At 43.1% G+C, this 15,669-nt stretch overlaps 1 protein-coding gene and 1 pseudogene across 2 annotated transcripts in view; both read right to left on the bottom strand.

The window, feature by feature from the left end:
* Positions 1-13,897, bottom strand: part of NOX5 (NADPH oxidase 5) — a 42,575-nt gene extending 28,678 nt beyond the window's left edge. For both annotated transcript variants that reach the window (XM_033189597.1, XM_033189596.1), the window contains exons 1-3: positions 13,681-13,897; positions 3,911-4,034; positions 1,893-2,043 (exon numbers count right to left, since the gene is read on the bottom strand). In XM_033189597.1, coding sequence (XP_033045488.1) covers positions 1,893-2,043; positions 3,911-4,034; positions 13,681-13,730 — 325 coding nt within the window. In that variant the 5' untranslated portion in view covers positions 13,731-13,897. The remainder of the gene's footprint in view (positions 1-1,892; positions 2,044-3,910; positions 4,035-13,680) is intronic.
* Positions 6,380-7,891, bottom strand: LOC117070438 (annotated as a pseudogene).
* Positions 13,898-15,669: the final 1,772 nt, after the last annotated feature.

The raw sequence follows: 15,669 nt of genomic DNA on the forward strand, positions 1-15,669 counted from the left end.
ATCATATAATAAGTGATGGAACTGAGATTTGAACTTAGGTAGCTGTGCTTAGAGTCAAATACTACACGATGCTGCATTATACGTACAGTGGAGTATAATGCAGCCACTAAAAATGACACTATAAGTACAGTGAGTTACCACTTCTCACCCATTAGGATGGCTGTTATCAAAAAGCAGAATAGAAGGCCAAGCACAGTGGCTCACGCCTGTAATCTCAGCACTTTGGGAGGCCAAAGCGGGTGGATCACTTGAGGCCAGGAGTTCGAGACCAGCCTGGCCAACATAGTGAAACCCTGTTTCTACGAAAAATACAAAAATTAGTGGGCATGGTGGCAGGCACCTGTAGTCCCAGCTACTCAGGAGACTGAGGCTGGAGAATCACTTGAACCTGGGAGGTGGAGGCTGCAATGAGCTGAAATCATGCCACGGCTCTCCAGCCTGGGTGACAAAGCGAGACGCCATCTCAGAAAAAAAAAAAAATGCAGAAAATAAGTGTTAGCAAGAATGTGGAGAACTTGGACCACCTGTACATTACCGGTAGGAATGTAAAATAATGCAGCCACTGTGGAAAACAGTAAGGCAGTTCCTTAAAAAGTTAAAAATAGAATTACCATGTCATCAAGCAATTCCCCTTCTGGATATATACCCAGAATAATTGAAAGCAGGAACTCAAACAGATATTTGTGCACCGATGTTCATAGCAGCGTTGATCACGATAGTTAAAAGGTGGAAACAGCCCAAATGTCCACTAATTAGTGAACGGATAAACAAAATATAGCATATACCTACAATGGAATATTATTCAGCCTTAAAAAGGAATTAAAATTCTGTCACATGCCATGACACGGATGAAGCTTGAAGATACTATACTAAGTGACATAAGCCAGATACAAAATGGCGAATATTGTATAATCCCACTTAGATGAGGTGCCTAGAGAAGTCAGATTCTTAGAGACAGAATGTATGAATAGAATGGTGGTTGCCAGGGACTAGGGGAGGAGGAATGGGGAATCAGTGTTCAGTGGGCACAGAGTTTCAATGGAAGGATGAAGAGGTTATGGAGATGGAGGGTGGTGATGGTTGTACAGGAATGTGAATGTATTTAATGCCACTGACCTGTACACTTAAAAATGGTTAAGATGGCACATTTTACATTATGTATATTTTACCACGATAAAAATGATACTGTAAAGCAATATATTTTTACATTTCAAAATGTTCATTTTTGTAAGTGAAAAAAGGCAGTATGTATATAGTATAATCCCATTTTGTTAAAAAAAAAGGTGTGTGGGGTGTGTATGTGCAACCAGTTAGAAGGCAATATAGCAAAATGTTACGGGTGATTTTTGTGTTCTTTCTTATACCACTCTGTATTGTCTCCAATGTTCATAGTGAGCTTATACTGCGATGAAAAGGAAAAAACAACAGATTTTTTTTTTCAAACATAGAAAAGAACAAAAGAAGTTTCTGGCCTCTGGTAAGTTGAATAGAAGGCATTTGTCTCCTGTGCCAGAGTACCCCCTTTTCTCCCCACTGCCCCAGAAAGGGAGGCAGGGATCAGACAGAGAGACTGGGGACTAGGGGAGAGATGAGAGGGAATGAAGTGTCAGCCCGGGTTTCGAAGACCCAGGAGGCCATGGCTCCTAAGAGGAATGGGAGGGTGCCAGAAACATCCCGCCAGCCCTGCTACAAGGTGGAGACCTCAGGAACCCCAGGGAGCTCCCTTTCCCTCCTTGTAAGGGCTATGCCCTGAGAACCTGGAGAAACCAGTCCCAGGCTGGGCTCAGGAGGCCGGGATGGCACCTCCAGGCCTGCCAAGGTGAAATGGCCGGTTCTCACTGAGGCCCCCACTGCTCTCCCCACCCGAGCCCACACCCAGGAAGAGCCCTTACCATCGATGTCATACACCTGGAAGAGGAATTTGAGTTTGTCCATGGGGCTGCCGTGGATGAGCAGGGCCAGTGCCTCCTGCAGCTCCTGGAGGGTGATGGTGCCACTTCTATCGGAGTCAAATAGGGCAAAGAATCGCTCTGCAAAGAAGGACTGTGGGCAAGAAGGGTGGAAGACAGCACAACTGTGGCCGCAGGGCCTGGACTTTGAATTCATTCACTATCTCCCTGTGTCTGGGGTGGTGGTGGGGGGCTGCACCGTGGTGTGGTGGTATTCAGGCAGGACTCAGGTGCCTGAACACCCATTGTGATCCGCTCTAGTGGAAGACCTGTTCCGATCCCTGCAGTAAGGATGGGCTTGATTTGGGCTTCAGGCCCCCTTCAGGCACTGGGCTTTGTAATTTGTGTGGGCTCTTTGCCCCCTACATACAATCACCCCCACCAGCCTTTAAATCTCAGCCTCTGGGTGGCCCCTTAACCAACATGGGAAAGGGTCAGACAGAGGGTCCTCCTGCAGGCTCCTTCCAGCCCTGTCTCACCCCACTTGGGGTGAGTGCAAGGGATGAGTGAATCTGGGAAGGACTTACAGATTTCACTGGAAGATCTGAGTCCTTTCTTTTGCTTGTTCTTAAGGGTGCCTACATTTTATACTTAAGGCTTGTTCTTTTTTTTTTTTTTTTTTAAAGCAGAGTCTCGCTCTGTCGCCCAGGCTGGAGTGCAGTGGCGTGATCTTGGCTCACTGCAAGCTCTGCCTCCTGGGTTCACGCCATTCTCCTGCCTCAGCCTCCCAAGTAGCTGGGACTACAGGTGCCCGCCACCACGCCCGCCTAATTTTTTGTATTTTTTAGTAGAGATGAGGTTTCACCGTGTTAGCCAGGATGGTCTCGATCTCCTGACCTCGTGATCCGCCCACCTCGGCCTCCCAAAGTGCTAGGATTACAGGCATGAGCTACCATGCCCAGCCAAGTTTTGTTCTGAATCACCAGTTCCCTCATTCATTCACTGAGCAGTCTTGCGCTGTGTAGCCTCTGCCTGCCAGGCCTGGTGTTAGACCCTGGGAGCACAGAAATTAAGAAGACAGGCTTGGATGGGTGACCCAAAGATGCTGTGTCCTGGGATGCTCCCCTCAAGGCAGGGGGAGGACCCTGTGGAGCTCTAGTGTCTGACTTAATAAAACCATGAGGGGCTCACAAGTATGAGGTATAGGCCGAAGGCTGCTATGGACTGACAACTTTGCCTTGGCTTTCTTCTTCATCCCCAGAATCCCTGGGTAGTACTTTTATCAGTCTCTACCATCCCGAATGCTCTTTGTCTTAAGATGTTTTACACCCTCCCATTTGGATGAGATTATCTCATTAGGCAGAATGGGATTTTTTCCTTCTTCATATTTGCTGTGGGAGGAGGCGTGGCGTTAGAATTCTGAGTAGTATCCCCAAGACCAGCAGGGGAGGGGCCTTCTGATTCAAGCAGGGCATTCAGATGCTCATCGGCTAGTCCCTGTCAAGGACCAGGCCACTATTCAATGCCAGTCCCGAGGACAGCTGGGAGAGGCTGGCGTTTTAGGCTCAGTCCTCCCTTCTCTGCTGATGTCTCCTGTGTGTCAGGGCATGCAGGCTGTGTGGGGTTGGCAGGGTAGCTGTGGAGCCTGGAGGACTAGGAACAGTGTGCCACGGCAGACAGGGCTTTAATGGTTATAGACCATTGACAAGCTTATCTTGAGAGGAAGCTTAAGTCAGAGCATCCGCTCTGCCCATGAGCCTAGTGGAAATTGTGAGGTTAATCATAATGCTTAAGATTTGACAAGCTACTGACTTCCAACTTCATGTGTTGTTTCGAAGACCCAGGAGGCCATGGCTTCTAAGAGGAATGGGAGGGTGCCAGAAACATCCCGCCAGCCCTGCTACAAGGTGGAGACCTCAGGAACCCCAGGGAGCTCCCTTTCCCTCCTTGTAAGGGCTATGCCCTGAGAACCAGGGCACATAACAATAAATGCAGGGCTTCCGCCTTGGTCCAACACTTGCCTCTTTCACATGCAGAGCTGATTTGAATTCTTGCAGGCTGATCTCCCCATCTTCTCCTGCAATGGTCTTAAACTGCTGAGTCACCCACCGGAGCCACCTGGCATCCTCCTTGGCACTCATGGTGCTGGGAGGCAAAGGAAACAGGTTTATGGGCTTGGGGTGGCCAAAGCTTCATGAGGTCTCATGGTGGTCCCAGGGCCTCCGCCTTGCTCTAACTAGAGCCCTGGGCCTCTCCGAGTTGAATTGGGTCAATCAGTTCTGGCTGTGGATTGGAGCTTCCCACAGCCGTTTCTCCTCCTCTCTAAGCCTCAGTCTCTTCCTCTTATCCTGAGTTGGCTGGCCCAGGCTTGCTTCTCTTTAGGTTCTGAAATGACAGGGCCCAAGTGAGGTGGACCCACACTGTGGGGATCAGGTCAGAGAGTGGCATGCTGCGACTGCATTAATTAACATCATGACAACAATGACTTTCCATCTTGCGTTTACACAGATCTTTATGGCTTTCCAAATATTTCCCAACACCACTACTTCCTTTGGTCTCTCTGACAGCCTGGTGGGCTCAGACATTTTGCAGAGAAGAAATAGGCCCAGAGCAATTAAGTAACTTAGCTAAATGTATTCAGCAAGTTAGAGACAGAGATAGAATTCAAATTCAATTCCAGCATTTTCTTCCATTCTGCCCCAAAGCCTCCACCCTCTGCTTAAATGCTTGTAGTACAAGATGGACCAAGCCAGGATTCAGCCCTCAGGTCTTAACTCTTCAGGCCCAGGTTGTCTTCTACGATGTCACCAGGGTATTGGCTGTCTAAAACCCTCACAGATGGGCTGTCTGTACTATGATCTAAACAGAGGTAAGTGATGAAATTAGGACACTTTCGTAGCATCAGGACCCAGGAAACCAAAATTGAGGCAGTGAGTGAGGAGTTACAGATTCTTATTACTGTAAATGTCCCCCTAGAAGAATGGCCTTGTCTATAGCTCAGAAGTGTAACATAACCCTAAATGAGTTAGCTACAGTAATCCTCATTCTTGGTGGATTTTGTATTTGCAAACCTGCCTACTTCCTAAAATTCATGTGTAACCCCTGAATCAGTACTCACAGCCCAACTGTAGTCATCTGTGGACATGCACTGAGCAGTGGAAACTGAATCACCCAATGATTTGCTCCCCACTGAGGCTGAGCAAGGCAACAATGCCTGCTTTCTTGTTTCAGCTCTCAGACAGTGCGTGCCCTTTCCATGATCTATCTAGTATTGCATTTTTCACACTTTCGTGTTTTTTGTTGGTGTTTTCACTGTTTAAAACAGCCCCCAACCATAATGTTGCGGTGCTGTCTAGCATTTCTAAGCGAGCAAAGACTGTACTGTGCAGTACGGAGGAAGTACGTGTTAGGCACAAGTGACAGTGCTACTGGCCATGAGTTCAATGCCAACGAATCAACAATACATATTTTAAAGATGTCTTTAAATAGAAACACACATAGAACAAGGCGACTTACTGATCATTTGACAAAAATATTGTGCCCTGAGGCGCACATGAGCCTAACTCTATATTTCCTTCTAAGAACAATGGTTCCAAATTCACTAATTCGGTGTTTGAGGTGACTTTATAGAACATAAATGAGAATTGATTTTATTTTTAAAGATTAAATAAATGTTAAAAATAAATGTACCAATTTTCACATAAGCAACTAGACAAAGAATAAAATACATATCACACAAATGTAAGTACATACTACTAAATATAAAGTCAGAAATTAATGTATTAGAAAAACAAAAAAAGCCAAAATAATACATTTATTTCAATTATGGAAATGGTTTTACAGATGTATGCATATAATACTTCTCTCTTATCTGTGGGGGATACTTTTTAAGCCCCTTAGTGGATGCCTGAAACTGCAGATAGTAGCAAACCCTATACCGACTATGTGTTTCCTATATAATACATACCTATGATAAAGTTTAATTTGTAAATTAGCTACAGTAAGAAATTAACAATAGCTAATAAAATAGAACAATTATAACAATGTACAATATACTATAATACAAGTTATGTAAATGTGGTCTCTCTCTCTGAAAATATGTGATTTTACTGTACTCACCCTTCTTCTTCTTGAGATCTGTGGATCTGATAACAGAGATAGCGACTAAGTGACTGAGGGGTGAGCAGCGTGTATAGCGTGGATTCACTGAACCAAGGCGGGACAGAGCAGAAAGGCTTGAGATTTCATCAGGCTACTCAGAATGGCTGCAATTGAAAACCTATGAACTGTTGATTCTAGAATTTTTCATGGGATATTTTTGACCTTGGTTGACCATGGATAACAAACCATAGAAAGTGAAACCGTGTATAACAGGGGGCTATACTGTCCCTCAATACTCATCAAGTTATTCTTTTCCTTTTTCTTTATTTTTTAAAAATCATGGTCTTATTTTTTATGCGAGGACAAGTCATAGTAAATTAAAGGGAAATTTAAGAATATTTTAAAAGAAATAACAATTTTAGGTAGGCAAATCAGGAAGATAACAATCGTACAAGCCAAGGCTATATGATTCTTCCACAAGCCCCAGGGTAAGACATTGATGCCATGGTTTGTTAAATATTCCTTGCCAGTACACATTGGGTAGCCACACGTATTGTTTACTATTTCACTGAGTCCTGGGCAGAAGTTTTGTTCCAAAAATTCATTAGGCAGCAAAGCTGTAAAACCAGAATGCTGAAGTACTTAAACCATAACAGCCAAGATGCAATGGTTGCGAGATTTACTAACAGACCTGAAAAAATCATCATAAACACAAAAGAGATGGTCATGAGAAGCATTGCTATGGAAACCACACTGACCTGCTGCTATGGCCAGTGCCAAATAAGTCACCATCATGAGAGTAAACATCATGATGAAGAAGGTGTCCACCTTTGTATTTAATCCTAACAAGATTAGGATTATTATACAGCATTATTTTTATAATGCAGGTATCATTATACAGGTAAGTATAATACTTGGTAACATCTTGCTGGGTAGTAAATTAGATAACAGTTTTCCAAAGAAATAAGATGACACTCTGTAGTATCCACTAATATATTTGTGTATAAAGAGCTTCTCTAGCACAAAGAGAGCTCTATGACTGATGCTGCTGAAACACTGGCTGGTGGTCAAGAAGAGAACCCTGGCTCTATTCGGGATTTCAGTAGAATCATTTTTTAGCCCAAAGTAAACAGCACCTATAACCAGCCTCAGTATGGTTGTGACAATTACCTGAGCTATAGAGGCCTGGGATTTACCCAGCAAGTTTTTGAATAAATGTATGAAAACACATCTGAGAGAAGGAGGTGGCATAGGTGACCTTGAAAGCTGAGATCTTCTTCTTTTTCTTACTCTCTGAGAGTTGATCTAATTCAGCTTTTGTTTCTCTGTTGAAGGAGGAGTTGACATAAACTCAGCTAATTTTTCTGTGAGTGGCTTACCTCTCTTAGCAGTCTCTATCGTCTCCGTGGCTTCACAGTCTTCTTCCTCTCTGTTTAATACCACAGCAGTGAATCTCCATTAATGACACCCAGGAAGAAGCCTGCAGGGTTATTATTGAACTCATAGTGGTAACCAGTTGACACAAAGTACCCCAAGGCCTCCTAAGCAGGCCCATGGAACATTCCTCTTCCTGAGGCCAATAAGGTGAGGCTATCAAACAACTTGAAGATGGAATATCGAGGCTGATGAATGGGGAGAAGATGATTGTTCATCCCTGCTTAGACATCCTTTTCGGGAACAAAAAGGTAAGCATTTGCTGTGCTTGAGTCCAATCCAGTTGTGGGCTCATCCAGGAACAAGATGAGAGGATCAGTAATAGGCTCCATTCCTATACTAGTCCTTTTTCTTTTTCCTTCTGACACACTGCAGATAAATTGAATTCTAACCTTGAAATCTACTGCTCTATCCAGACCTAACTCTTGAATGACCATATTTATCTATTCATTTTTTTCACGATTCATCACAGTTCCCATTGGTATTCAATTGTATTTCTTTCTCAACTGGTTTTTGACCATGTAGAAAGCTGCCCTTCACTTTTTCTTGAAAACAGATGTTATGAAAACACAGCTCTTTCAGTAAATGCTTTCAGGTCTTTGGAGGTCATCTTGGGTAAGCCACTGGTGTTTCTTTGTGACATTGGGATAAAAACTTCGACATTACTGGAAGAAATCTGGAGAGTTTCTGCCTTTCTTTCCAGACACACACTCTCAGCGCAAATGGCTTTCACTATTTACTCACTCTGCTTAATAGCACTTGGGTTTATTCAAAGTTTCCAGTCTCAGGATCCATGTGCTCAGACGCAGAACATTGACCATCATTTATATAAATGTTGAGATGAGTCAGCTGGACCTTCCAAACAAACCCTAAAGAAGCAGCTTCCACTTAATAGTGCCACCAAGCATGTGCCCTGTGCTTTCTAAATCATGAAGAGCTTTCTCAAATTCTCCCAGGCTCTTTTCCAGTCTGCCTCCTTCCATGTCAAAGTATCCATTTTAAATATGCAGATTATGGTACATCAATTATGCCTCAATATAGTGAAAAACAAGTTGGTTCTTTGAAAAAACTAAGAAGAAAAGCATGATTAAGGATAAAAGAGAACAAAACCTCCAAATATACATTAATATTGAGAAAGGCAATAGAACTACAGATAAGGAAAGGGCTACTGAACTATAAGAATACTGTGTGCAAATGTTTGGTGGATTTAGAGAAATGAATTAGCTCCCAAAGAAGGTAACAATCTGAATGGACCAATAATTATTTAAAAATTCAAAATGGCGGTTAGGCCAGGTGCGGTGGCTCACCCCTGTAATCCCAGTACTTTGGGAGGCCGAGGTGGGCAGATCACGAGGTCAAGAGATCGAGACCATCCTGGCCAACATAGTGAAACCCTGTCTCTACTAAAAATACAAAAATTAGCTGGGCATGGTGGCACACGCCTGTAGTCCCACCTACTTGGGAGGCTGAGGCAGGAGAATCACTTGAACCCAGGAGGCAGAGGTTGCAGTGAGTCGAGATCGCAGATGCTGTCTCAAAAAAAAAAAAAAAAAAAAAAACAGAATTCAAAAGGGCAGTTAAATGCCAACCATTGAAAATAACGTCAGGACCAGCTTGTTTTTAGAGCTGATTTCTATCTAATCTTCAAAGAATGATAAACCCAATGGTAAACCATCTTAGATCATAGAAAGAGATAGTAAGATTCCCGATTCGTTTTACAAAGCAAGCATTACCCAAATCCAATGAAAAGAGCATACGAAAAGGAAATTCTGTACAAGTTTAACTTATACAAAGCTTTAAGTAAAATATAACTGAATTAAATCTAGAAGTTTACTTAAAGAAAAAAAACAGCCTTAGTTTAGTTAGTTGGAACCTAATTCGGTAGTTAGAATTACTTAGTTTAGTAATGTAAGGATGGGTCATTATCAAGACACCTATCAACATAATTTTTGATGTCAACAAATTAAAGAAGAAAAATAGTTTTTATCATGTCAATAAATGCTAAGGAAGCACCTGATAAAGTTCAACATTCATTCTTATTAAAACTACAAGAAAAATGGGAGGAAATTACCTAAACATAGCATGGATGTTTACAAACTAGTAATTTTTCCTCTTGTTCTATGATATTTGCAATGTTTATTTAGTTTCTCTAGTTTAATGCATTAAATTCAATCTCCAAATACTAGGTATTAGTGATGGCTAGTTTCTGGGCTCAAGGGAAATAGACCAAAATCAATGATCTATATCTATCTATATTTATATGCATATAAAAATGAACATCTATATCTATATATATGTTCATATTTATTTACATCTTTACTATCTATCTTATTAGCCAAAACAGTTACAAATGGAAATTTTAAAAAATCATATTTATAATTGTTATTAAAAGTTGGATAATTAAATAAATGCTTTTGGCAAAATGACTGTCTACATAGAAGAAAACAATTAGATAACTACTGTATACTATCTTATTTACATTTTCTGATCAAATTATAAATATCTCAATGTAAAAATAAATAAGATAATGAGAATTAGCAGAAATTATAGGAAGTTGTATCATCTTTAAGTAGGGGCACAAGGTGGAAATCCCAAAAACATTAAGGAAAATGATCTGTAGACCTGTAGATGTAAAAATTAATTTCTGCATGATAGAAGACAATAAATTCAAAAGATAATAGGCTGAAGGAAAATATTCACAATAAGCATGATGGAATGGGGACACCTATTATAAAATAATAACAACTGAAAGGGCAACAATAACAGTTAATGCTTTTATTAGGTATTGATAAATTGCAGCTGTGTGAGTGTTCTTTTAACATAGAAGTCCTGTAAGTTCAGTGGAAACAAAAACAAACAAACAGAAACCTCCAATGGAAAGTAGCAAAAGATATAAAAGGACAACTCATAAAAGAGAACTTATATTGGTTGATAAACATTTGAAAAGATGGTCAATTCACTTCTCATGCCTGGCGAAATGGGATTTATAACAATTACATCTTTTGTAGTTGGGGGAAGAGCTATCAGAATGACAAAAGTTCAAAAGATTGGTAATATCCAATACACATAGTGCTGGTGAGAACACGAATTGTACAATCTTTCAGGGAGTTCAATTTTTAGGAATGTCTCCTACAAAAATAAAAGTGTTATTACATAATGGCCCATATCCATCATCCACCCCCTGTGTACTAGATTGCCATTTGAAACAGCTAAGACCGCCCAAGTTATCTATAATAGGTGTGAATCGTTTTGAATAAATACAGTAGCACTGTGTGGAAGGGAATCGTCAGGCTGTCAGCACTGGGCCTTAAAGAGGCAAGACTGGAGGGGAGAAAGAGGATTTCTGTTCCGTGTTGCTTTAAGCCTCAGTATGATTGATCTGATGGTATCCATGGGTATATACCATTCTTGTGATAATCTTTGAAAACTCTTATTTTCAGATAATTATGGATTCACAAACAGGTATGAGGAATAATTCCTTTATTCCTTTATTCCATTTCTTTCAATTGTAATATCTCACAAAATTGTAGTACAATATCACAAAGAGGACATTGACATTGACAGAGTCAAGAGGCAGAACTTCCCACCACTACAAGACTCTCTCAAGTTGCCAGTTCACAGCCACACCCACATCCCTCCCCATCCCCTTCCATGGAGAGTGGGCAGTGGGCAAAGTCCTGACTCTCCACTGGGCTTCCTCTGACAGTCCCAGTCGGGAGAAGGAGGGGGTACCTCGTTACTGCCAGGTAAGACAATTAAAAAGCAAGCAAGGCTGGGGTTGGTGGCCCACACCTGTAATTCTAACACATTGGGAGGCTGAGGCAGGAGGACTGCTTGAATTAAGGAGTTTGAGACCAGCCTGCACAACATAGTGAGACTTCATCTCTACAAAAACTAAAAAAATTAGCCAGGCATGGTAGCATGTACCTGTGATCCCAGCTACTCTAGAGGCTGAGGTGGGAGGATGGCTTGAGCCTAGAAGGTCGAAGCTATAGTGAACTTTAGTCGCACCACTGCACTCCAACCTGGGCAACAGAAAACCCATCCCTTGTAAAATAAAATAAAATAAAATAAAATAAAAATAAAAATAAAAAGCAAGCAAACAAAAAATCCCTAAGACGACGGGTCCATTCAGATGGCTGAGGGGCTTGGATTTTTATTTTTGGTTTACAAATATATGTTTTAGTGCGTGTATGGATGTGTGTGTATATATATGCATCTATCATATAGGCTTTAGTGTGTGTATGGATGTGTGTATATATACACATATATCACATATGCTTTCGTGTGTGTGTGTGTGCACGCATGCTTCAGTTTCCTTGTTTATTAAAAGCGTTAGTGATAGCTCACCCTGCAGAGTTGTGACGGGCATAGGACATCTGTCTAGCACCTGATGATTAGGTACATACACCTTTCTCTTCTCTTTTTCATGCCTATTAACTCACTTCACCTTCCAAGTCAGCAAGTCCTATATGGATTCCCATTTCCCAGAGGGAGCACACAGAGATGTCCTCCCAGGGCCCCTGCGTTGACTCAGGGCAGAGCCAGGCTTAAGTCCCAGGCTTCAGACTCCTCAGGTTCTTCTCGCGGATCACCTGTCCAGGTCCTCACTCTCTCCTTGCCTATAAACTTGTGGTCCTAGTGAGTTACTGGAGCCGCAGGCAGCAAGGAGGATGCTCCAGGCAGCCCCTGCTAGAGGCCAGTCCAAAGCCCTCAGGGCCCAACTCACTGTGGAGGACAGGGATGAGATGGGGCATTGAGAGAACCTGTAGCTAGAAGTATTAAGGGCCAGGACAATGCCCCCGCCCAGCCTCCCGCTGAGATAGGCCAGCTCCTGCAAGCTCCCAGGCAGGGGCTCCAGGCCCTCCAGTGTGCCAGGCACTTTACTGAGTATATTGGCCCCTTCTATCTTTGGTGCAGCCCAGTGAGGTAGGTATTATTCCTATCCCTGTGTACTAGAAGCAGCCCACAGCTGGAAGGGAGCTTCCCACCAGACCTTCTCATCCCTCGTGGCTTCAACATCAGCCAAGGAGCCTCTTTTAAGAGCTTCCTAGGTTTTTTCACATCAGCCCCAGAGAACCACTGTCCTGCGCCCAGCACCACACACTTCTTCCCACCCGCCACCCAACAATGACTCTGCTTCAACCTTCACTGATGGGACCCTCACTGCCTGTGCAGAAACCAAGCTTCGAGTGCCTGCTTCTCATGTTCCTGAGCTGAAGCCGGCTTCCCATCACTGCTGCCCAAGACATTCACGCTTCCCACTGACTTCTAGCCACCTTTTAGTGGTTTCAAGACAGCCCTCTGCAGCCCAAAAGGGCATTCACCTAACAACTAGTGGTTCCCAAACTGCAATATGTTCTTGCCAGAAACATGAGAGCTTGTAAGTATGTGCATTCTTACCCACCAATCTTGGGGTGGGGCCCAGGAATCTGCACATTTCACCTGCACCCTGGATCTTGTGACCCACGCATGGGTGACCCACCCGTGCACCTGGAGAAATGCTGCCCTGCGGGTTAAATACCCTCCACCTTCTTCACCTCTCGGGACCCTCGGGAAGGCATTTCACAAAGCATTCTGGAGAATTCTGAAAAAGGGCTGCACGCAAGTGCTAACCCAGGGAGGCCAGGGAGGAGGTATCTGCTGTTCACCTCCCACTTCTCAGAAATAAGATCAGTGTGGTGAACTTGGGAGAGGGGAGAGGTAACTCTGGGAAGGGACTGAGAAGAGACTGGGACAGCCAGGGTGATGTAGGTGGTGAGGGAATAGGGAGGGAAGGAAGGTAACACTGTAGATAGCAGGAAGGAGCTGGGAATCTTCAGATTTCAGAGCTCTAGGGGAGCAATGTGCTCACCAGAGGCCAGAATTTACCCCAGGAGACCAGGATTTTAGGCCCAGCCTTGCTTTGTACCAGCTGAATGACCAACCCACAAGTATCTCTCCAACAAAGGGCTGTGACGACTAAATGAGATGCTGTTTGGAAAAGTGCAACTGGAAAGCATTGTACAAATGCTGTATATTGCTATTACACTGACTTGGCCAGTTCTTTATTTTACAGATGAGAAAACAGGCCCAGAGAGGGCTGGTGACTTATCCAAGATTGCCCAGCTTGCTAGTAGCAAGGCAAGAATAGATCTCAGATCTTCTGACTTCTGCCCAAGGCAGACACAGTCACCTTTTGTAGATCCCACAAAGGCAAATAATCCCACCTTTCCCTTGTCCCTGGCAGGGAAAGCTGGACAAATGAGCCACTCACCCTCTACAGCCTTCAGGGCCTATCTGGGCTGGGTCTCCAGACGTGTTCATCTTCTCCTGTCTTCCAGATCACAGGTCCCAGAAAGACTGCTGTCCATAGGGCTGCCTGCACTGTGTAGCCACCCCTTTAACTCCTCCTCTTCCTGACGCCTGAAGACCTGCTCACACCCACAGTCCCTCATAAGACTGGTGGCTGAGTTGGTCTAGAAAAATCCCAACCAGGAAGCATGGAATGCAGTGGGGCAAGAGTTTCATTCGGAAGGATGAGCTGTCTTCCATCTGGCCCAGTATCTTCTCTTTCCTTTCCTCAAAAATACTATGATGAAGCTAGGTTATCTAGGAATATACTGTGAAAACAATCAACAACTCCAGGCAGGCCCTGCTTATAAGTCAAGCAAGACTTCGCCAATAACAATAATATAAATTATCAATAAAAATGTTTAAGCACTCACTCTGAGCACTAAGAACTTTGCACGTATTGCTCAGTTTAATTCATAACAGCCCTGTCTGGTGGGTGTTGGCATGATTCTATTGATTAGGGAAGTGAAACAGAGAGGTGAAGTAATGTGTCCAGTGGGCTCAGCACAAATTTTACAACTACATTGGGCTGACTGTGGAGACTGTGCAGTTAACCACCCACGGAACTAAACGCAGTCTCCACATACTGTGTAAAACTATATTGAAACAATCACATGCAGAGGTTCCTAGCCCAAAGAGCCTGGGGAAAAAAGTGGGACTTGCAAGCTATTTTGTTTTAAACTTAAGGGAAATTGTGTAATTACTTAGGTAATACTACTCTGCGATTAAAATTCAAAGTGTTTATACTTTTTGTTTTGCCTGTAAAGCGATCAGCTCTGGATGATAACCCTGGTCATCTGGTGCAGATTGGGATGTCCTAGTGGTGACTTTAGATGTCTCTGGTTAATTTCCAAAATCAGGGAAATGATTAGTTATCATCATGATTTTGTTTTAAAGCAGAGTGCTGCAAGAAATTTCTCCCAGTATGTGGCTCATGGTGTGGGTACCCTAAAGGGATCCTTTGGTGCTAGCCATGTCAAGTCTTCCGAACCAGCAGGGGCTCACTGGAAGCCCCTTTGCTGTCACTCACATATTTTTCTACCTACAGGCTCAGCCAGTTCTCATTTGTTTGGAGCCAGTCCCAGGACAAGTTCTACAGAATTTCAGTGATCTTTTGGTAATCTCTAGAAATGGAGTGCTCTCATGCCTGGATAGCAGCAATTCTGGAGGCTACTTTGACTATTTCGATAGTTTTCCTGGCAAAGTAAAGAGAGATACAAACGCATTCCATTAAATCAGTTCAGGAATAATACGTAGGAAATAGAAAATTCTTTTGAGGAAATAAGCCAAGCAGTAAATATGAATTATACTTTAAAGTTATGGCCAGCTAAGGGAAAAAAGCAAGAATGAGAAGATGTGAGACAGAGCTGCTGGTACCCACTGGAATTGTAACTCTCTGTATATGTCTCTTTCTGTCCCACTGGACCGTGAGCTCCTAAAGGCAATATCTGTAACTCATTAATTTTGAATCCCAGGAAACTAGCACGTGCTCACTATATCATGGGCATTCCATGTATGTTTGTGGAATGAATAAACCTGCCTCAATTCAACAAATACTTAGGAGAAACTATATGCCAGGCCCTGATTGTATAGAGAGAGACAAGTAAGATAATCCAGCATGGTAAATGAAGATACAGAAGTGTGTTGCGAGACAGCACTGGGAAGGGAGAATCGGGAAGACTTCCCAGTGAAAGTGACTGATCTGTAGTGGGTTTTGGAGAATGAGTAGGAGTTTGCCAGGTGGAAATGGAAAAGGACATTCTGGGCAGCTGGAAGATGGTATAGAAAGGCATGAAATGAGAATGCATTCTGTGTTCCTGGAACTATAAGCAGTTCAGGTAATGACCTGGAGATGCACACATTTGAAAGCAGAACTGGGGCAGGGAACAGGAGTCAGGTCATGACAAATTTG

This window comes from Trachypithecus francoisi, unplaced genomic scaffold, assembly GCF_009764315.1.
Source record: "Trachypithecus francoisi isolate TF-2019V2 unplaced genomic scaffold, Tfra_2.0 Lachesis_group3, whole genome shotgun sequence".
NCBI lineage: Eukaryota > Metazoa > Chordata > Mammalia > Primates > Cercopithecidae > Trachypithecus > Trachypithecus francoisi.